Source organism: Populus trichocarpa, chromosome 19 (assembly GCF_000002775.5).
Source record: "Populus trichocarpa isolate Nisqually-1 chromosome 19, P.trichocarpa_v4.1, whole genome shotgun sequence".
Lineage (NCBI taxonomy): Eukaryota > Viridiplantae > Streptophyta > Magnoliopsida > Malpighiales > Salicaceae > Populus > Populus trichocarpa.
This window is the reverse complement of record NC_037303.2, coordinates 2,653,862-2,677,963: the sequence shown is the minus strand read 5'-3', so window position 1 is coordinate 2,677,963 and position 24,102 is coordinate 2,653,862. Positions and strand designations below refer to the sequence as shown.

At 32.4% G+C, this 24,102-nt stretch overlaps 1 protein-coding gene and 1 pseudogene across 1 annotated transcript; both read right to left on the bottom strand.

Annotated features, from left to right (window-relative positions):
• Window positions 1-14,364: 14,364 nt before the first annotated feature.
• On the bottom strand, window positions 14,365-17,357 carry LOC112325338 (probable terpene synthase 6; annotated as a pseudogene).
• Window positions 17,358-18,877: 1,520 nt separating this feature from the next.
• On the bottom strand, window positions 18,878-23,044 carry LOC112323283 (probable terpene synthase 6). Its single transcript, XM_024592583.2, has 7 exons — window positions 22,946-23,044; window positions 22,294-22,567; window positions 21,582-21,954; window positions 21,280-21,498; window positions 20,247-20,388; window positions 19,919-20,167; window positions 18,878-19,235 (listed from the first exon to the last, which is right to left on the bottom strand). The coding sequence occupies exons 1-7, from the start codon at window positions 23,042-23,044 to the stop codon at window positions 18,936-18,938; spliced, it is 1,656 nt and encodes a 551-aa protein (XP_024448351.2). The 3' UTR covers window positions 18,878-18,935.
• Between the last annotated feature and the right edge of the window lie 1,058 nt (window positions 23,045-24,102).

The following is a 24,102-nucleotide window of genomic DNA, read 5'->3' as shown; positions in this document are numbered from 1 at the left end:
ATCTTTGTTGATCAGTTAGGGTTCCTAGTGATCATAATACTAAGTGACGACTCCTTGAACTAGATATTTTCCCCCGAAAAACAAGATGTCAAATATCTGTTTTTTTTTCATATAAAATTTTTAATGGATCGCCACGATATTTAGGTGTAACAATAATAATTGATGAACACAATTTTCAAGTGATATTGATCCGTATAACAAGTGAAGAACATAATTCTTGGAGATTAGCATGCAAGGTAGTAAGCATAATCTTTAAAATAATTATATTCACTTAGAATTTACGATAAACACAATCGATAAATAATTTTTTTAAAAAAATATTGGATGAGTATTGATGCTTCTAATCTTCGTAAAATGTTTGTGATGTGAGTTTTTATAGCTAAATCAGATGATTAATAAAAGTTATCTTTCATAAAAAAATATTAATATATACATATGCAACCCATCACTACCCTCTCCTATTGTTAGTATTGATTAGTTTGTGTTAAGAGCGTATATAAAATACAATCCACTATTAAGAATAAAAAATGGTACTTTGAAAAAACAAAATCGATAAAATCTTTAAGCTCAAGCCGTGCTAAAGCATGGGTCCTACAATAGATTCATCCTATAAATTTAGGATTAGAATATAATTAATATTAGAATTATATTTTCATAACTAGAAAAAATCAAGTAAAGACTTTATTGTTAATTTTTAAAATCATCCTGACTTAATATATGGATATTGTCGCACGTGCTTGCGCAGCGTTGGGACGATTTCATTGTTGTTTGGTGATTTTGAAAGTCATCACTTAGTATTTGGTTCAGGGTCACTAAAAAACTTGAGTTTACTGGTCTTGTCAGATATTCGAGGGTGAGGGATTGGTTGTGACTAGGAAAGGTATTAGCACCCCTAACGCACCCTACTTGATATAAGTTGTTTTGCAGTTTGATGTGGTTTAAAGGTTTTAGCGGTTATCTTGTCAGCAATCTATCTAAAGTGGAAGAAAAATTCTTTTCAGTAAGGAGATCCTTATCTCACCAAGTAAAGAAAACCTATTTGTTTTACTCGTCAATATAAAAAACAAAACAAACTACCTTTTTATCTTATATCTGGAATACGTTTTACGTATAAGTTCGTAATCCTGGATACTAAAAGAAAACAAAATATTTTTGGTATTTTTTTAAAATATAGGTCAAATTCTCAAGGTTTTAATAAATTGATTATTAAATCCTAAGATATATGCAAAAAGGTATTCTTAAATTTTCATGTGAAATACGGTATAATTTTTTTTATATAGTTTTGATGCAAATTGAAACATTTAATTCTTTTTGTCTTTTTTTGTTTTTTGTGTTTTTGGTTTTTTAACATAAAACACATGAAAGCAAAAAAAACAAACACACACATCTTTTTTTGCTATGTTTTACATACACCCATAATTACATGTTTACAACATAACATAAAAAAAAAAACAAACAATAATTTAAATATATATTCAGAAATTTAAATACATATTCCAGCATGTTAAAATTACAAAATAGACCCTTAAAGGTCAGAAATCATCCAAAAAAGTTGCGCGGACTTGGAAACGGTGCTAGGAAGTTTTTGGGTCACAGAATCGCCAGATGGGATTAACTAGGTGAGGGGAAGTTGAAATCCCCTGCTCCTCTAGAGCTTCTTTCTGTTTGGTTTTTTTTGGTCCCCCTCTCCCTTGTTCTGGCATCGCCCCCTGCTTTTTATAGGGCTAGACTTCTGGCGGTTTATCTGCCACCGTCTCTTCCCTTTCAGGATGAGGATAAGTGTGGCTTGGAGTGTTGGCGTTTTGCTCGGGCTCGGAAACCAACAGTCCCGCCACGGCTGGACTGTTGGTGGTGGATTTTGACCCGGATTCTGGCTGTGTATTGGGAGGGGCAGCATGATTGGCTTGGGACCCTTGGTAGACCACATCGGTCCGCGTTTACGGCGTTTGAGCTGCCCGTCATAGGTGGCATTTTGAATTTTTTTTCTCACAGGCACCTTCCTCTGTTTCTATATGAAGAAGACGATGAATGGGAATGAACGGCGCCGTTTCTAGGCTAGGGTGGCTCTTTTCCATTTGGTGGTTGAAGTTTTGACATTGTTTTATTAAGCCTCTAGTCCAAATTGTGGATTGCGGCACCTATTCACTTTGATCCCTGGAATTTAATTTTTTGTAATTATAACTTGAATTGTTCCTGAACTTTGATATTTGTTCAATTAAACCCTTGATTGTATTAATTAACTAAATCAAAGTTTAATTAAGCCCTCAAACTTATCAATTCTTTCATGTTCTACCAAAATTAACTTTCAAAGTCATAGATGCACCATGATTAAACCATCATAACCCTCAAATTGTGTTATCTTGACCTGAATTTCAAATTTTTCTTTAATTTAAATTTTTTCATCTCATTTTCTTTTTATTTATAAAAATAAAAAAAAAAAAAAAAAAACAAAAAAAAATGAAAATTTGGGTTATGACAATTATATTCATAAATATCACTTTGCAAGACAATCTAATCAAAACATTTAACAATAAAAAAATTGAGATCCATAGTTAATATTTATTGGTTTATTAAATATCTGCCAATTATATTCATAAAAATTGGCAGATATTTAAACATGCCAAATGTTCTCATAGGAAAAAGTTAATATTTATTGTTATTAAGAAAATCACGAAATCCATAGTTATTGTTATTTTAGTCTTAAGCATGTCAAAGAACCATCTCAACCCAAAAGCTTAAGCTGTTAGGTGAGGTCCCAGGATATGATTTATATTATTCTCTAACACACCCCCTCAAGTGAAAGCCCTTTGGGCTTGAAACTTGCACAAGCCCACATTACCTTGTGCTTAATTTTTATCAAATAAATGGGGATGGTGAGATTCGAACTCGTGACCGCTTGGTCATCAAGGCTCTGATACCATGTCAAAGAACCATCTCAACCCAATAGCTTAAGCTGTTAGGTGAGGTCCGAGGATATGATTTATATTATTCTCTAACACACCCCCTCAAGTGAAAGCCCTTTGGGCTTGAAACTTGCACAGGCCCACATTACCTTATGCTTAATTTTTATCAAATAAATGGGGATAGTGAGATTCGAACTCGTGACCGCTTGGTCATCAAGGCTCTGATACCATGTCAAAGAACCATCTCAACCCAAAAGCTTAAGCTGTTAGGTGAGGTCCCAGGATATGATTTATATTATTCTCTAACAAAGCACTCACAAGCTATGGTTTCTTAAAAAGTTAACCTTTTTATTTCTTCAACTGCTTGGATATATAATTTGTGGACACCTTTTAATTTAACACATCGTAATTTGATTGGTTGAAATTGAGAAATTTTTGTAAATAAATGGATCAAACTTTTTCATGAAGGTTGCCTTCAAAAGAATTAATTCAAATATAATTATGTCTTATCTGCTATTTCATGCAAATCACTTACATTCAAAAACATATATACACACACACACAAGTATACATTACACTGATGAAGCCTTTTTTTTTTTTAGTCGGAAATCCTCACATCCTTTTAAAGAGTGAGACTAGTTCATATATATACATCCTGCAAGTTCGGGGTTCGTATCTGTCCCTCCCAATAAATGTATTTTTTGGGGATCAAATTTATATTCTCATTTTTGCAGGGGTATAACAGCGCTTTATTTACTATTTCATGCAAATCACTTACATTTAAAAACATATATATACATGCACAAGAATACACATTACACTAATGAAGCCTCTAATTTCCCATTGAAGCCTCTAATTCAAATCAATCAATCCCAATGATAAAAACAAAAATCGATCGATTTCTATGTCGATCGATTTCTAAGTCCATGATAAAAACAAAAATTGATGGATTTTTCATCTCATTTTCTTATCTTCTATATACATGTGGTTTACATTCTATCTTTTCGAAAATCAGATTCAAGATTATTGCCAAACACTGTATAAGGTTCAATCTGAGTTGTAATTCTACTCAATCAAAAGTTTTGATCATGGCCATCTATAAGCTAACTTTTCAAACATCTTACAGGCTTTTGGATTGCGACTTTCTTTTGCCCTTATAGATTACATTCCAAACAGGGAAGCCGCCTACGTTTAAATTTTCATGAACCACTTGTCTTTGAATCAATTCTACATGTGGTCGGTATGAAAGAGATTTGCTCACTTTTAATTAAAAATTAAAAATTTAGAAATAATTCAAAACATTTAAAAAATCCAATAATTGAAACTTTATAAGAAATAAAAAAAAATAAACTGGGGAATTCGAAATTGCTCCTTGTTTTATGGCTGAAGCCAAGGCAATTAAGGAAGCCTAAACAAAAAATTCAAAATTTCTATCCAAGCTTTATTGTTTTTTTGAAAATATGATCGTGGGGATGGAAATTTCATTATTGTAGACTAAATTATTTTTATTTAATTGTCTTTGAATCAATTCTACAAGTGGTCGGATCTTGAGTTTGTTCCTCAGAAGTCACTAGTTCGAGTCCTACAAATCTCGGGGCCACTGGAGATTTACATGGTCGTTAACTTCAGGGCCCGTGGGATTAGTCGAGGTGTGCGCAAACTGCTCCGGACACCCACATTAATCTAAAAAATAAAATCTACAAGTGGTCGGTATGAAAGAGATTTGCACACTTTTATTAAAAATTAAAAATTTAGAAATAATTCAAAACATAAAACAAATCCAATCATTGAAATTTTGAAAGTTTATAAGAAATTAAAAAAATTTAAACTGGGCAATTTCGAAATTGCTCCTTGTTTTCTGGCTGAAGCCAAGGCAATTACGGAAGCCTAAACAAAAAATTCAAAATTTCTCTCCAAGCTTTTTTTTTTTTTTGAAAAAATGATCGTGGGGATGGAAATTTCTTTATTGTAGACTAAATTATTTTTATTTAATTGTTAAGATTTTTCCAAAAAAAATTAATTTGATTTAAATAGAAAGAGATTTATTAGGATATTTGGTACATTAGGATTTTATTTTTAGTCGATTATGTTTTTCTATTTAAGGATATAAAAGATTTTCAATTTGAAATATATGCTTCTATGTTCGGAAATCTAGGGAATACTTATATTAAATTATATTAAATTGTTAAAGCATTGATGAAATTATATAGACAGCAGATATATGAAAAATAGAGAAAATGATTTTGTTCTTGAAAAGAGGGAAAAATTACATTAAATTATCAATAGTTTGATAATCTTGCCTCCAATAGTTTGACAATGAGGATTAGTTCTGAAACAATGGCAGAGAAGTCTTAAGAGAGAAAACATGAGAGGCTTGCAGTCTTGGAGCTAGAAGGATTTGTTTAGCAGTGTCTCCTCTTCAAAAGTCTTCTTTGGTTCTTGAATATGGCTTAGAAATAGAATTTTGCAATGATGGTAAAAAAACTTGAAACTCCCTGGTCGTCTTTTTTTTTTTTCCCTGACAGTAGAGAGATGAGGCTTGTATTGCTCGACCAAATAGAAGGACTGAGGGTATTTAGTTCTGTTAGAAAATAATATAAATTATATCTTAAGATATTACCTAACAACTTAAACTATTGGGTTGAGAAAGTTTTTTAACATGGTATCAGAGACTTGAAAGACCAAGCGGTCACGAGTTTGAATCTAATCATCCCCATTTATTTCATAAAAAATCAAGCACAAGGTATAGTGTGAGTCTGTGCAAGTTTCAAGCCCAAAAAGTTTTCACTTGAGGAGGTGTGTTATAAAATAATATAAATCATATCTTAGAACATCACTTAACGGTTCTTTAAAAATTAAGCTTTCTATTTCTTCAACTGGTTGGGCAACTTTTAATTTAAAACAGCTTAGTTTGATTGGTCGAATTATTTCAAATATAATTCTGCCTCATCTACATTCAAATACGTACGTTTACGTTCTGTTTTTTCGAATTCAAATCAATCGACCCCAAAGGAAAAAACAAAAATTGATCGATTATTAAGTCTATGATTCAGTCATGTAGTATAAGTTCTGTGTTTTGGAAAATTATAGATTTTACATGCATTTGTTGTCACTGCTGCTTTTTTGACCTTATAGATGCATTTTAAACAGGGAAGCCGCCTACGATTAAATTTCCTGTGTCAAGATTTTTATGAACCACTCTATATAGACAGTCTGCTTTTTTTTTTTTTTTTGTTTCTCTCACAGGCAGCTTCCTCTGTTTCTAGAGGAAGAAGACGATGAATGGGAATGAAACAGAGCCATTTCTAGCCTAGGGCGGCTCTTTTCCATTTGGACCTTGAATTTTTGACATTTTTTAATTAAGCCTCTGGTCCAAATTGTAATTGGATCCCTGGATTTCAACGCCTGTTCACTTTGATCCCTAGAATTTAATTTCTTGGAATTGTGACTCGAACTGTCCCTGAACTTTGATATTTCTTCAATTAAACCCTGATTGCATTAATTAAATAAATCAAAGTTTAATTAAGCCCTCAAACTTATCAATTCTTTCAAGTTCTACCAAAATTAACTTTCAAAGTCATAAATTCACTATGATTAAACCCTCAAAACTTCTAAATGGTATTGTCTTGACTCGAATTTCAAAATTTGCTTCATTTAAATTTTTTTAATCTCATTTTCTTTTTATTTATAAAAATAAAAATAAGAAAGCAAAAAAAAAATGAAATTTTGGGTTATGACAATTATATTCATGAATATCACTTTGCAAGACAATCTAATCAAAACATTTAACAATAAAAAAATATGGCAGATTTTTAAACATGCCCAATTATATTCAATATTTATGCAATTAAGTTTCTAATTTGACCAAATCAACTCTTAAAAAATATAATTTGATCCCTAAACTTTAATTTCTTTCAATTAAAGCCCAATTTGACTTAAAAATTAATTTTCTTGCAATCAAACCCTTCATAAATTCAATTAAACTTTCAATAAAATTTAATTAAGTGCATAAACATCTGATTTTAGTCTTTTCTTTCTCAAAGTGAATTTTCTTTGTCAACATGGCTCTCATCAGTCAAAAATATACTTTCAATTTTAATCTTTGTATTTTTGAACCTCCTCAACCAATTTCTGACCATTTTCTAGGTGCTTTGGCATCCTTCTCACAGCTATTATGTTTTGAATTTCCTCTAAATATATATTTTTTATTTTTGTTTTGGAAAAGAAAAGATGAATTTGAGAAATAACTCAAAAAAGGGTTATGACAAGTACAAATATAATTATAATTATAATTACCTTCACACAGTGTTAGTTGCATTGAAGTTACAAAAGTGAGGGAAGTGAAGAAACTTACCTAGTGTAGAGACGAGGCTAGCGCTAGTGCTTGGGGACGAAGACGATGGTGATGGAGGGCTGGTCGGTGCTTTCCTCTGTTTGTTTCTGTTTTTCTAGGCTAGAGCGGCTCTTTTCCATTTGGTCCTTGAAGTTTTGACATTGTTTAATTAAAATATAATTATGCCTTATTTGCTATTTCATGCAAATTACTTACATTCAAAAACATATATATATATATATATATATATATATATATATATATATATATATACACAATCACACACACACACACACACACACACAAGTATACACATTACACTAATGAAGCCTCTAATTCAAATCAATCAATCCCAATGATAAAAATAAAAATTGATCAATCGATTTCTATATCGATGATTCATACTTGTTGTAATTAATTTTTTTTTATTAAGACACTGTAATGTTTAAGCAAATTATCAAGAATGTTTTAACAAATTTTGTATTAAGATATTGTTCAATGGGAACATGAGCAAATGATTGATGGAAACTAAACTCCATTGCCATAGGTAGAAGCATAGGAGGATTACTAGAATTTTCCATCTTCCCGAATCTCTCTCGAGAATTTGAAAATCTAGGAGTTTCCAATGAAACTTCCTAATCACAAATTGTCAAGAAAATTGATTTTTTTTATATAAATATTTGTTTATTCTATTTATTTTCCCATAGAATTTTTTAAAAAATATACGTATATATTTAATTGATTGTATACTGACAACTAAATCAATTATATATTAAGTTTAATCATCAACGCACATGGCTCATGTGAATAATTTTGATTAATTCACATGATCATCTTTTTGTTTATTATAACATGACTTGACGATGATGATTCTTTTTTTTGTCGGTTATCGCCTGAATGAATAGGTACAGGTAATTGATAAATTAGATGTAATTAATTATATTAGGTATTCATTAACTCGGCATTAAGAAAGGGAAAGTTGATCGAGACATCTTAATTGTAAAGTAATGACCTTAGTTAATCACTTGGTTAATTAACCTTAGCCCTTGTCGAAACTGAGGAATGCCTTGTTAAGGTGGCTAATAGTGGTTTATAACCTATAAACATGTGGTTTACATTCTATCTTTTCGAAAATCAGATTCAAGATTATTGCCAAACACTGTACAAGGTTCAATCTGAGTTGTAATTCTACTCAATCAAAAGTCTTGATCATGGCCATCTATAAGCTAACTTTTCAAACATCTTACAGGCTTTTGGATTGCGACTTTCTTTTGCCCTTATAGATTATATTCCAAACAGGGAAGCCGCCTACGTTTAAATTTTCATGAACCACTTGTCTTTGAATCAATTCTACAAGTGGTCGGTATGAAAGAGATTTGCTAACTTTTGAATTAAAAATTAAAAATTTAGAAATAACTCAAAACATAAAACAAAATCCAATCATTGAAAGTTTATAAGAAATTAAGAAATTAAAAAAAATTAAACTGGGAAATTTCGAAATTGTTCCTTGTTTTATGGCTGAAGCCAAGGCAATTAAGGAAGCCTAAACAAAAAATTCAAAATTTCTCTCCAAGCTTTATTTATTTTTTTGAAAATATGATCGTGGGGATGGAAATTTCATTATTGTAGACTAAATTATTTTTATTTAATTGTTAAGATTTTTTCAAAAAAAATTAATTTTATTTAAATAGAAAAGAGATTTATTAGGATATTTGGTACATTAGGATTTTATTTTTAGTCGATTATGTTTTTCTATTTAAGGATATAAAAGATTTTCAATTTGAAATATATACTTCTATGTTCGGAAATCTAGGGAATACTAATTATATTAAATTATATTAAATTTTTAAAGCATTGATGAAATTATATAGACAGCAGATATATGAAAAATATGGAAAATGATTTTGTTCTTGAAAAGAGGGTAAAATTATATTAAATTATCAATAGTTTGGTAATCTTGCCTCCAATAGTTTGACAATAAGTGTCATAACCCAATTCTGGGTTATTCCCCAAAGTTCATATTTTTTTCAAAATAAAAATATAAAATAAAATAAAGGCTGGCAACGTGGAGAAAGCAGGCCGGAAAATCAAACTGTAATTTTTGGAGGAAATTCAAGGCCTAGCTGTGCCCCATTATAACAAAAAATGGAGAAACAATGCAAATTCAAGGTCAAATTAAATGATTATTGGACGAATTTGTATAAAAATTAAGTCCGATGACATAATTAAATTTTTAATAGGCCAATTTGATTTAATCATGGGCCAAATTAAATTTTAATTATGTTGGGTCCAATTGAAGGATTTAATTAAGTGCAAGGACTTAATTATACTTTAAATGGGTCAAATTAATTTTATTTGGGGCTTAATTGGTGAAAACTTAAGTTTGTGAGCCTAAGTTAGGCTTAATTGAGAAGATTGGAATTTTAAGAGACCAAATTTAATTTTTACCAAGTTAATTGATTGAAATTAGGGGCCAAATTGCAAGAAAATTGAAGATTTGGGGTCAATTAGGGGCTAAATTGAAGAAATTGACAGCCAAGGACCAATCTACAAAAGGCGCCATACTTTAGGGGCTTAATTGACAAAACCCGGGGGTGAAATTGAAGAAATTGAAAGTTTAATGGTCAATTAGGGGTTAAATTGACAAAATCTGAGACCAAGGACCATATTGTAAAAGGCGCGTAACTTCGGGGTTCCAATTGAAATTCAGCAGGGGCTTAATTGCATTAAATCAAAGGTTTAGGGTCAATTAAGAGTTCAATTGAAAGCTGGAGGACTAAATTGAAAATCAATTTAAATCCCTAATTAAACACAAAACGGCGCGTCGTCTGGTCACTATTCATTATCTTCTTCTTTTTTTCAAAAAAACTGGTCCAGTCACCTAATTTGCAGGTGCATTTAATGTACCTAACGTCCACCTAATTTGCCAAAACTTGCACGAAACTAATCAGCAGACATCCCTCTACGTCTGGGTAAGGTCGTCAACGACTCACTGGCAAACAAACGGACGTGGAACCACCCCAAAGAGGCCACCTCAGGCAGCCTGCAGGTGCAGATTTGACAGTGCACCATGCCTACTTTGAGCCAACAGTTGGGATCCTTCCCAACTTAATCAAGGGCTGAAAATTTTTCTCCTGTAAAGACAAGATTACCCTCTTCAACCACCTATAAATAGAGGCGGAGTTGATGGCCTGAAGGAGGAGAAAATCGGGTCCAAAGTTGGCCAAAAACCAGCCCTTCTGCCCACGTTTCTGCAGTTTTTCTTTCCCTCTCTCTCTCCACTGCTTCAGCCACCACCACCCTCATCACTTGTCTTTCCACCATCAGCTCCACCACAGGAAGCCACCAACCGTCCACCGAGAGCCACCGTGAACCCTTCTCTCTCCTCTCTGCAGCCCCTCCCATTTTCTTCTTCTTCTTTTGCTTCCTCTGCCACAGGCCGCCAACTCTTCCACCGTTCCTCGCAACGACGCTGCCCGGACCATCAGCTCAACCTCCTGATCACGGTCATGACCACAGACCCCGGTAGCCTTCTCCTCCTCCCGTCTGCAGCTTCTGCAACCGTTCGGTTGCATGCAGAACGTGAACAGTAACTGTTCACGTTTCTGCAAATAATTAAGCATGGCATTTGGGCCGGGCCAGTTATGGCTCAGCCCAATTGGCTAGTCTGGCCCGGCCCCACCCAAGAAGAGAATAAAAAATATTCTGGGCCAAGATCAACCCAACCTTTTCCTTGGGCTGAGCCTGGCCCATTTATCTGGGCCGGCCCAGCCCACATATTTTCATAATATTTAATTAATATATATATATTATATTATATATTTCATATAAAAAAACAAAAAATTCGAAAATCCTTAAAAAAAATTGTGATTTTCTCAAATATTTTTCTACCAATTTTGCATAATATCGGATTGTATATTTACACTGTAAAATACAAATCCGGTATTAAAATACCCGGTTTTTCTCTGAAATATTTCAAAAAAAAATTCAAAACATTTTCAAAAAGAAAAAATATTTTGTTGCATATAGTCAAATCCTAAAATTTTTCCAAGCATATTTTTCATAAAAAAAAATGCATCTTTTTCATATTTAAAAAAATCAAAAATGAATATCAGGCTGCTACTGGAGGCTCCGATTCGGTCTAGGCGAGCTGGCCGATTGGCGGTGAAGGAGATCGGCTGCTGCTGTGGTGGGGTCTATTCGGTGGAGACCTGTGAGGGCCGGGGGCTGTGGTTGGCCCGGAGAGGGAGACCGTGGCTGAGGCGGAGACGGGAGCAGCTGAAGAATACAGCGGAGGCTGCCGCTATGTTCAGTCTAGAGATGAAAGGAGAGGTGGCTGGCCGGCTTGTTTTTTGACAGAGGGCAAATTAAGGGGGCCACGGCTGGCCTCTGGTTTTGGGAGAGCCGAGCGAGGGAGACCGTGAAGGCCGGCGTGCAGGGGAGGTTGGTCTGTGGGGGGCTGAGAGTTTGTGTTGATGGCCGGCTATGGGGGAAAATGGGTGAAGGCTCGTTTTTTTTTTGACAGAGGACGAGGGGGACTTGCCCGGCTGAAGGGAGAAGAAGCTGAAAATCAAAAGCCCCCCCAAAGCAGGGGTTTCTCTAGATTTTCTTTCTCAAGGGAGGGAGGCGGCCGTTCGGGTGAAAGGGAAAAAGGAAGTCGGCTGCTTTGGCTGTTGTAGCGGGAAAAGGAGCTAGAGACGGTGCTGGAAATGGCTATGGGGAAAAGAGTCAGGGGCTGTCTTGTGCTCTCTGGTTTGTTTTGCAAAAGTCAAGGGAGGGGGGGGGGGGATCTGGTGAGGGAAGGAGATGGTGGCGGCCTCGGTTCTCTTTGTTTTTTTTTTTTGCCAAGGGAGGGGGCAGCCGCCGAGAGAGGAACCAGTTTAGGTTTAGGGTTCTTTTACTTTTGTTTTCCCTCTCAAAATTTTTCTCCGCCTCCCCCCTTTAAATTTTACTGTAGACTAATATATATAGAACTTTTCTTTTCTTTTCTTTTCTTTTCTTTTTTAAATTTTGATTTTTCTCATTTTTTTGTATTTTTTTAAAGCGAGCAATATTAACGTCAACTCAACAAGAAAAATCAGTGATCATAAAATTTACGCGTTAAAAGTTGAACGCGTTTCAAATACCTTTGAAAATTTAAATTCTTTTGAGATGACGTTGAAAATGCTAAAAACGATGCAAATATATCAAAAATGTATTTTTTGGGGTTTTCATTGTTTTTTGCTATTTTTTGATTTTTCTGAAATTTTATCAAAAATATGGGTCAAAAATTAGGTAGGAACACTCAAATTGAATTTTCTTTGTTAATAGGACCTTCATTAGTAAAAAACATATAGTCAAATTTCAATCTTTGTATTTTTGAACTTTCTCAACCAAACTTTGGCCATTTTCTAGGTGCCACTGCGTCTTCTTCTCACTGCTATATATTTTTTTGGTTTTCTTCTAACAATTGTTTTTTGATTTTTTTGTGTTTCTTTTTCTTTATGGGTACCCAAAAATGAATGACAATAGATGTCATGTGTAAGAACTCATCTTGAATGAACTAGACAAAATATTATATGGTGTATAATTTAGTCAAAAGTGCAAAGACATTATAGGAAGCTTTGGATTTAAAGTACAAGATTAAAGTTGGTAGGGAAGAATTCAAAGTCGATAAATTTTTGGATTTAAGATGGTCAGTTCAAGAACAATGATAAGTCAAGTTTAGGAGTTTCATCACATCTTTCATAATACTCATGATGAAGGAATGGTTCTGATTCAATCCTTCCAAGTTGTAATTATTAAGAAATAGCCACCATATTGAAAAAAATTAAAAAAACTATCTTAAGTATAAACATTAGTAGATGAGAGTTGAATATCTCATTTTGAGATTGATATTAGAAAAGGAAGATAAATTGTCTAAAAGAAGAGTCAAGTCTTCTAGTTTGTCTCCTAAACTAAATATTATTGAATAAGAAGGAGAAGACACACATTAAGAAATAAAAGAAAACATTTGCTTTCAAACAAAGCAAAATGCTAAAACATTTCATGGAAAGTGATTCATTTGGAATACGACTAGATACCAAGTTAATGATTGCAAAAATAAAGCACAACAAGAAAATCCTAAAAAACAAAGATTGTTTAAGCCAATAACTCAAAGGTTGATAACTACACAAATGATGTGTCAAAAATGAATTTCACTACTGTTGTTTCTAAAGTTAACTTGATCATTAATCCCGATCATTGTTAGGTTGATACTAGTACAACAAGACTTATAAGCATAGAGAAGAGGATGTTTTTCACTTACCAAGAAATGAATAATGAATATTTGTATATAAGAATTTCATCATCCTCTAAGGTATTGGCTTCGAGAAGGTTATACTAAAGATGAGTTTCAAAAAGTTTCTCACCTAACCTCATGTTTTAACATTAGAAAGAACTTAATGTCCCGCTTATTATTGAATAAATATGTTTTAATGATATTTTTTTGGGAGTGACAAATGTATACTTATAAAAAGTGAGATGTTTGTAGAAAAGAGATTTTTTTATGGCATTTACAAAATAAATATAATAATCATTGCAACTAAAGAGAAGATGAATGATGATGATGATGATGATCTTATTCTTTTTACTTGATTGAGTCTTATAATCTAGGTTTTCTACAACATATAAATCCAGTGAAAATTGTAATTTTTTTGTTTTCAAGAGTTCAAAGTATCTTATTAGATAATTTATGGTCATTTAAGGTTTTAGCAAATATTACTTGAAAATTCATTTTTTTTTTTATGAAATCAAAACTCAGTTATCAAATTTAATAAAATAAGGGACCTGTAACTATTTACAATCTTAAAAATTAATCCCTTACATAAACCTTAAAAGATAGTTTACAAGTGAGAAAGAGTGTTAGAATCACCAATCCTATATAAAAAATATATAAAAAATATAAGAATAATATATAAATTAAGAATAGATCACCCTGCAAAGTTTAAATCTTTTCAGTAAAATTCAAACTCAATTATCAAATTCAATACATACCAAAATACACACTAGATCCAATAGTACATATAATATCCACGAGTCACTGCTCGTTTTATTACAACACATTCATAGAGAGTTCCACCATGAGCTCAAAGCAGGAATTATACACCATTATTCATACAGAGGCAGTTGCTCAATATATAATAAAGCGACATAATCTTTTAAACCTAATGGAATTGTGTAGGAATCGTCATCATTCTCATAAATAACATCTGTAACTCGAACAAGGTTAACAAAATGTTGAAGGAGAAGCATTGGAGCATTAGTTGGCCTCATGCAATCTTCATTGATATCCTTCCACGCATCAGAGTCCATCTTTTGGATCTCTTCAATTGCTTTCTTCTCCGATACATCATATTGTTTCATATAGCATTCAACGCCGGATGCACAGTCTCCTCTCTTTTGTTCATCCTTCAAATAAATAAACGATGTCATAATTGTCAGAAAAGAAACTTAACATGAAAAAATTGAGAAGAAAGACAGGAATAGTCATGAGCTGAACCTTGGTTCAATTTTTTTGATGCACGAAAATAATTGAAAAATCTTGTAAACTATTAAGTATATCATAATTTGAACTAATACTTTTGCACTTAAACGATGTAATTTTTATTTTTAAGAATTCAGACATCGTACCTCGTGGCTCGCTAAGTCATTCATCAAGCGACCGATCATATTTCCAGCTTTAATAATTTTTGGATTACTTTTTAGCCATTCATACTCCTCCCCTCCTGCAACTTCTTCCATTCCAAGGAAGGATGCTGCCATAACTACCCCATAAGCACTTGTGGTTAATCCATTGCGCACATACTCATTGAATGTTGGGACATGGCATTTATCTGCCCACTCCGCCTCCGCATGGTAGCCTCTCACCAATTCTTTGAACTAATAGCATACAAATAAAACAAAGATTGTGTGGTAAAACCTAAGCAATATTTCAATTAATATATATACAATAACAATATATTATGCTAGAAATAGTAAAAGAATGCATGAGACTGGAAAAATGTTCATACTTCCTCCTTCAAATAATATGAGGCATAGGATCTTCCTTGCTTTCCCATATCATTCTCAGTTTCGTTGAAAAGATTCAGAAGAGCTCTAAAAAGAACTTTCATGTAATCGGCAGGTAGTTGATCAATAGCATTCATGCTGCATCTGAAATTGAGACAGAAAATTACATGTCCTTTCCTGAACATCTTTGTATTGACTTCTATGTTTATGAAAGATTTAGAAGAGAAAGACAGACTATGAGGTAACAAGAAACAAACCTTTCAATTGCATTAGTAAAATGTTGTATCTCTTCAAAAGATGCATATGCATCATATGTATCATCTACCAGTGATACAATTTTCATATATTTCGTGACCATCATCCGAGAGAAAGCATATTGAGGCTCGAAATGGACTCCATTTGCCCAGAAATAGATCTCTACAATTCTATCTCTTGCATATGGAAACTCCTCAGCAAAATTTAAATCATTCCACCACCTAAAATGTAAATAGCAACAGAGTAAAGAAATTCCAATAGAAACTTAGTCTGATATTTCTCTCGAACTCGAACAAAAAATTACCTCGACAGAATGGATAGCTCTTGTTGATGTATTAACTGAACTCGATTGAAATCTATCTTGGCAAACTTGAGTAGAGTGTCATTGCGAGACTCATCTTCTTCGTAGAAAGAGATGTATTTTCTAGCCTCTATTCTTGTACGCCTTTGTGAAAGGGCCGGATCAAAGCGTTCCTAATATGGTCTGCTAGACGTGGGCTTGATTGCATAGCCGAAGACTCCAGGTTTGCCTTTGTGAAAACTAGGGCATCATCCAGTATCTGTTCACCATGCACACTTAGAAACGAAGCTTCATACAAGCTCAGGATGCCTTTGACATCGTTGATGATTGTTTTCTTAAACTCTCCATTGGTGTCCTTGAACTTGTCGAACACAACTGATTCATAAAAGCATACTACACATTTTAGCCATTTTCAAATGATTGTGAATTATGAGAGATTATTTCTTGTAAGTGAAAGAAAGATTTACCAGAGTTTAAATTACTGCTAATTATGTAATCTCCGAAGATCAATTATAAGTTGTAAGAACAAATTTACTGCATTTTTTTCCGAGTCATTTTCGAGTCACATTACAAAAACAAAAATTGTCATTTCGGTGTACTTATAGGAAGAAGTAGTTTCAGGAATTAGTCTAAAGATTAAAACTTAGAAAATTACAAAGGAGGATAAACTTCTTTGATCTAAACCAGCCTCTGTACTTCATTAAAGAATTATTGGAGATGTTGATTAATGTTTCAAAGGCCATAAGTATGCACTCACCACAAAGCATTTTGAATCCATGCTGTCTGAATACTCGAAATAGAAGTGACAAAGTGTAGAGATAAAAGTCATGCTTCTCAAGAAGATTAGGAAGGTCAGCAAAAATTTCTTTGAGGTTGTTTTCAATCTCTTTGTCAAAATGATACGACACACCAAGCCGACATAACAGATTAATGAATTCAATATGTTCCACTGGGTCCTTTTTGGATGCCATCAGCATGTCCTTCACATTTTCCTTCAACTCTTCTGCTTGTCGGCTGTATGACTTGAATTCCTGCAGTGAAATATTCAGTTAATATAAATTGATAGCATTGGGTAATCCTTAACGTGTTTTTTTCTACTCTATTGATAATGTTTTTTCTTATAGAATTTTACTCAATAAAAAATGAAGTCTCTGTTTAAAGTAAAAGAAATCAGCAGCTAGACAAAAGTATAACATATGAGAGGCAACGAAAGACGCATATGATTTTATAATTAAAAAAAAAGAGAGAAGTGATATATAATTTAAATAAAAAAAAATTGTGAAACATCAGATTATAATCTTAGTGCGGAATTGGATAATAGATCCCACTAATCTAAAAGCTTATATACAGTTTTTGAAACTTTTTTTTTTTTGTCTTGATACTTAAAATCATTAAAAGAAAAACACACTGCTCTACACACAGAAGAGAAGTAGTATACCGTTTGTGGGAAGGAAAACGAAGCGAAGCTACAACCCCACAAGCTTGGTGGGAAATCTGCCTTTCGACGAGAATTGTTTTGCTGATTGGTGTTTTCCATTTTCTTGAATGAAATAGAGACTTCTACTTTGAGTACTTTGATGCTCGAGTGCCTAAATCATCATCAAAGGAAAGCTATTTATAGGGAAATGGCATGACGTTGTGTGCTATAACTTTTTTTTTTTTATTCAACTCCTTAATAAAAAAAAGATGAACGTGATTTTGATGCTAAATGGATGTTTAAAAATATATTATTTTTTATTTGTAAATATATTAAAATAATATTTTTTATTTTTTAAAATTTATTTTTGACATTAATATATTAAAAATATTAAAAAACATTAAAAATTAAATTTAAAACAAAAAAAATTAAATTTTAACAAAAACAAAATTCAACTTCAATTTCAAATACGATGAAAACTAAAACATTTGTGTTAGGACTTAGCTTCTTAAGTGTGTTCTAAGATAAAAATATTAAATCATTAGATGTAAATATTAAAAAAAGTGCAAAAGAGAGTAGGAGAGAGAAGAGGAAATATGTATGGAAACAAAAATATGTAGGTAAATAAATCACTTTCCCATTTCACCGTAACAACTCTGTTCCACTCTTCAAAACAAAAATATGTTATAAATATTTTTTAAGTGTGATTAAAAGAATAATAAATCATTATATATAAGTAAGAAAATATTAACAATAAAAAACTAAAAAGAGAGGGAGAGAGAAAAGAGAACACGCATGAAAAGAGAGTAGAACTACAATCACTTTCCCATTCTACTCAACCAACTCTCTTTCAATATTACAAAAGACAAGAGAATTTGATTTAGGATTGTAGGGAATTGACACAATATAAAGTGATATATAGGTAAATACCTACTTAAAAAACAATAAAAACACTAAGTAAGAAAAATAATTAAAATCTAAAATTAACTATGAAAATAATTGAAATTATATATTGAATATATAAACCATGCCTTTTAGTGTTCCTTACTAGATTTTTAATACCTGCGCTTCACATACAGCAGGTAATCTTTGGAGACGTTGATATGAGTTTTTTATTGTTCACAACAAAGCCTTTCCTATCACTACAGTTCTCTTTCCCGCACCCCTATATTTCTTGGAGTTGTTCTTAATTTGTTGTCACTCCAAAAACATTAGGTTGTTGAATGTAACTGTGTGATAAAGGTTTGTTTATCTGGAAGGAAAGTTTTGGTTTTTGAAAGAGAGTGTTCCCCCCATCTTTCGTTTTTCTTTAATAAGGAAGAACTTTTTATCTAAAACTTTTTTTTATTTTTATTTTTATTTTTAAGCTCATTCCATTTTATAAACCTCAAAAGATAGATTACAAAGAGATGGAGAGCGATAAAACCAACAATCCTATATGAAACAAATACATAAGTAATATAAAAATAATATATAAAATTTAGAATAAATAACTCACAACAAGATTTAACTTGTTTAAAAAATAGAATTCAAACTCAACTTTTAAATTCAATATATATATATGAGGAAAAAAAAAACACACATCACACACACTTATAGTCTATCTTAGAGATTATAATGTTCACGAGTCACCTGCTCGTTTTATTACAATGCATTCGGCAACATTCATAGAGAGCTCAACGTAAGAATTCTACTCCATTATTCACACATAGGGACTTTCTCAACATATAATAAAGTGACATAATCTTTTAAACTTTGTGGGATTGTGTAGGCGTCGTCATTATGCCCATACGTAACCTCGGTAACTCGAACAAGGTTAACAATTTGTTGAAGGAGACGCATTGGAGCATTAGTTGGCCTCATGCAATCTTCATTGATGTCCTTCCATCCATTTGCGACCATCTTTTGTATCTCTTCGATTGCTTTCTTTTCCGAGACATCATATTGTTTCATGAAGCGTTCAACACCGGATGCAGAGTCTCCCCTCTTCTGTTCAACCTTCAAACAAATATAGGATTATAATGGTTAAAAAAGAAACTTAGCATGACAAATTCAAAACACACAAAAAAAAAAGACAGGAATAGTCATGAGTAGAGCCCTGGTTCAATTTTGCTGATGCAAAAAATTAAAAAATCGAAAAATCTAGGAGAAACAATTCAGTATATCATAAGCTGAACTAGTTTACTTAAAGATAGAATTTGTTAATACTTTTCAAAATAAGTTCGGCTAGATTGGTGACTTGCGCTGAGCTGCAGATCAAATTAAAATTTTTATAACATACAAAAGAAATATTTAGATATTGCTAATGTTTTTTTAGTAATTTGTTAAAAAAACTATACATAAGCTTATCTAATGTAACATGATTGTCAATTTGATGAGTTCAAAGACAACTCAAACGACTAGTAAAAATATAGTTTGATTAAAAAAAATAACAACACAATATTTAAAAAAAAACAATTAGAATAGCAATATATTGGATCGATCTTGAGTAATTTATATTAATTTGTCAAATTCACGACTTAAATTATAAAACTATAATAACCCTAATATAAAACAAATCAAAACAAATAAATTGAAGAGAATGTAATATTTTTAAAATAGGTTCTATATTTAAATGGTAAATGAGAATTCAATTATCAATATATCTAATAATTTTTTTTTTTGGGATTTAAATATCATACCTCATGGCCCACTATGTCCTTCACTAAACGACAGATCATCTTTCCAGCTTTCATAATTTTTGGATTACTTTTTAGCCATTCATACTCCTCCTCTCCTGCAACTTCATCCTTTACAACGTTGAACGCTGCCATAATTACCCCATAACGAGTCGTTTCTAATCGATTGGGCACATCCACACCAAATGGTTGGCCATGGCCTAAAGGTACCCACTGCGCCTCCGCTTGGTAGCCTCTCGTCAATTCTTTGAACTAATAGCATACAAATAAAAAAGAATGTATTATGCTAGAAATAGAAAAAGAATGCATGAGCCTGGAGAAATATTCTTACTGCCTCCTTCACGTAATATAAGGCATAGGATAGTCCTTGCTTTCCCATATCACTCTCAGTTTCACTGAAAAGATCCAGAAGAGCACTGTAAAGAACTTTCAAGTACTCGGCAGGTAGTTGATTGATGGCATCCATGCAGCATCTGAAATTGAGACAGAAAATCACGTATCATTTCTTGAACATCTTTGTACGATTTAGAAGAGAAAGGCTATGAGGTAACTTAAAAATCACAGTGGATGTCCATGTCCAGTGAACCCAACTGGGTTTGTGTATCCCAACTATGACCGCATCTCATCTCCCCCCTCTGCTCATCCTCCGTTCCTCTCTGGTTTTCACCCCTTCTTTCTTTGTGTTTTTGTTCTTCATAAAAGGTAACCCAGTCTCCCCTCTTCCATTCATTCGACACACCCTTCATGTGTTCGACTAAATGACCATTAGAGAATCAAAACTTTTCTTTTTTTATTTCTTCCTACCTGCCAACGTCCTACCCACAAACCGCTCAAACCTCTACCAGCTTCTGTTATTATCCTGTAATCTTAGACATCACAACCTTTACAAAGGTTTAGAACCATCTTTAAACTCCCAGCTCTTCTTCATCTTCTTCTTTTTAAAGCCTACTATCTAAAGCTCCTGACACCTTAACCTCTAGCATTCAAAAGAACCACAAATGGCTCTCTAATCCTTTCCAATACCATCACACAACGACTCATAACCCACAAATGGCTCTCAAATTCTACTTTTACTTTGAACGATTACATAGCTGACCTATAGAGATTTGAAGAAGGAATTTCAGAAACATGGACAAGTAATTGCCCTTTTTCTCTCCAGAAGAAAAACAGCAGATTGGAGTAATTAGTACCTATAACTATTATTGTATCATTTCTTTGTTTTGCTGGATTTCCATAGCCATTATTGTATCCTTTCTTTGTTTTGCTAGATTTCCATCCACTAGATGGCCAGCCTAATATAATTCTTCGATATTCATATAAAAAGAAGAAGAAGAAGAAAGGTTATGAGGTAACAAGAAACAAACCTTTCAATTGCATTAGTAAAAAGTTGTATTTCTTCGAAAGATGCATGTGCATCACATGTATCATCTAACAGTGATACAATTTTTGTATATTTCGTGACCACCATCCGCGAGAAAGCATATTGAGGCTCGAAATGGACTCCATTTGCCCTGAAATAGACCTCAACAATTCCATCTTTTGCATATGGAAACTCCACAGAAAGCTTAAAATCATTCCACCACCTAAAATGTAAATAGCAACTGAGTAAAGAAATTCCAATAGAAACTTAGTTTGATATTTCTCTCTAACTTAAACAAAAAATTACCTCGAGAGATTGGATAGCTCTTGTCGATGCAGTAACTGAACTCGATTGAAATCTATCTTGGCAAACTTGAGTAGAGTGTCATTCCGAGACTCATCTTCTTCGTAGAAAGAGATGTATTTTCTAGCCTCTATTCTTGGTACGCCTTTGTGAAAGGGCCGGATCAAAGCATTCCTAATATGGTCTGCTAGACGTGGGCTTGATTGCATAGCCGAAGACTCCAGGTTTGCCTTTGTGAAAACAAGGGCTTCATCCAGTACCTGTTCTCCATGCACACTTAAAAATGAAGCTTCATACAAGCCCAGGATGCCTTTAACATCGTTGATGATTGTTTCCTTAAACTCTCCTTTGGTGTCCTTGAACTTGTCGAACACAACTGATTCATAAAAAAACTCACTACAAATTTTAGCCAATTTTCAAAAGATGTTTGTGGATTATGAAAAAATATTTATTTAGTTTCACGAAAGTTTTGCTAGTTACAATAATTTTACTTTTCTAGTCATTTTTTTAATAATCTTAATATGACCATAGATTACTTCTTGTAAAAGAAAGATAGATTTAGCAGAGTTTAAAGTACCGTCCAAGAATTAATTCTTGAGATGTTAAGATTTAATTTTTCCTCTGAAATTAACTAATGCTCTCATAGTGTCAAGGAATTAGTTTTGGAGATGTTGATTAAGGTTTGAAAGGCTATAAAGTGGAAGTATGCGCTCACCGCAAGGCATTTTGAATCCATGCTGTCTGAATACTCGAAATAGAAGTGACAAAGTGTAGAGATCAAAGTCATGCTTCTCAAGAAGATTAGGAAGGTCAGCAAAAATTTCTTTGAGGTTGTTTTCAATCTCTTTGTCAAAATGATACGACACACCAAGCCGACATAACAGATTAATGAATTCAATATGTTCCACTGGGTCCTTTTTGGATGCCATCAGCATGTCCTTCACATTTTCCTTCAACTCTTCTACTTGTCGGCTGTATGACTTGAATTCCTGCAGTGAAATATTCAGTTAATATAAATTGATAGCATTGGGTAATCCTTGACGTGTTTTTTCTACTCTATTGATAATGTTTTTTCTTATAGAATTTTACTCAATAAAAAATGAAGTCTCTGTTTAAAGTAAAAGTAATCAGCAGCTAGACAAAAGTATAACATATGGCAACGAAAGATGCATATGATTTTATAATTAAAAAAAAGAAAAAGAGAAGTGATATATAATTTAAAAAAAAAAATTGTGAAACATCAGATTATAATCTTATTGCAGAATTGGATAATAGATCCCACTAACTTTTTTTTTTTTTTTGTCTTGATACTTAAAATCATTAAAAGAAAAACACACTGCTATACACACAGAAGAGAAGTAGTATACCATTTGTGGGAAGCAAAATGGAGCGAAGCTACAACCCCACAAGCTTGGTGGGAAATCTGCCTTTCCACGAGAATTGTTTTGTTGATTTGTGTTTTCCATTTTCTTGAATGAAATAGAGACTACTACTTTGAGTACTTTGATGCTCGAGTACCTAAATCGTCATCAAAGGAAAGCTATTTATAGGGAAATATTGGCGTGACGTTGTGTGCTATACCTTTTTTTTTTTTTTTATTGAACTCCTTAATAAAAAAAAGATGAACGTGATTTTGATGCTAAATGGGTGTTTAAAAATATATTATTTCTTACTTGTAAATATATTAAATAATATTTTATATTTTTAAAATTTATTTTTGATATTAGTATATTAAAAATATTTAAAAACACAAAAAAATTAAATTTAGAACAATAAAATTAAATTTTAACAAAAACAAAATTCAACCTCAATTCCAAATACAATCGCAACTAAAACATTTGTGTTAGGACTTAACTTTTTAAGTGTGTTCTAAAAGAAAAATAATAAATCATTAGATGTAAATATTTAAAAAGAAAGTGCAAAAGAGAGGGGGAAAGAGAAGTGACACGATCAAAAGATTGATATCTTATCCCAAGTACAGGAGTGTCAAAGTAAGAAATAATCCGGCAAGATCGGCGTCGAACCACAAAGAGATGAACTATATAAATTACAAATTATAAAATGATATTGATGTTGAAGAAAACTTTAAGATGTGATAATGATGAAAAGATTAAACAAGGATAAAATAAGGATAAAACAATTGTCAAGGTTAGAGGATCCACTGATGGTATATCAAATAAGCATAGTATAAACTCATTTTTATTACTTAACTGGAAACCAAACACAAAGGAGGTTCCAATCAGATGATTTATCGTTAATGGCTCATTATATATTTTTAACATGATCATATTAATTATCTTATTTAAGTAACACCAATGCTTTTAAATATTGTCAGGTATTCATGATGCTAACTTATGTTAACAACAAATCAAGTTCCTCTCATAACAACGATGTCGACCGAAGACTATAAAGGATAAAGCATTTATTGTACAAAGTGTTATACAACATAAATCTAGATTAACCATTTAACAAGCAAGATATTAAGAGTGAATAAGATAAAAATGATAAAAACATGTTAATTGTA

Bases quoted from the DNA above. Each gene is read 5' to 3' on its own strand.
- LOC112323283 (XM_024592583.2), bottom strand. From the start codon at position 23,044: ATGGAAAACACAAATCAACAAAACAATTCTCGTGGAAAGGCAGATTTC. The intron at 21,955-22,293 runs GTGAGCGCATAC...TTTATGAATCAG, and splicing joins TGGATTCAAAATGCCTTGCG to TTGTGTTCGACAAGTTCAAG. The intron at 19,236-19,918 runs GTATGATATTTA...ATTTGTTTGAAG, and splicing joins AGGACATAGTGGGCCATGAG to GTTGAACAGAAGAGGGGAGA.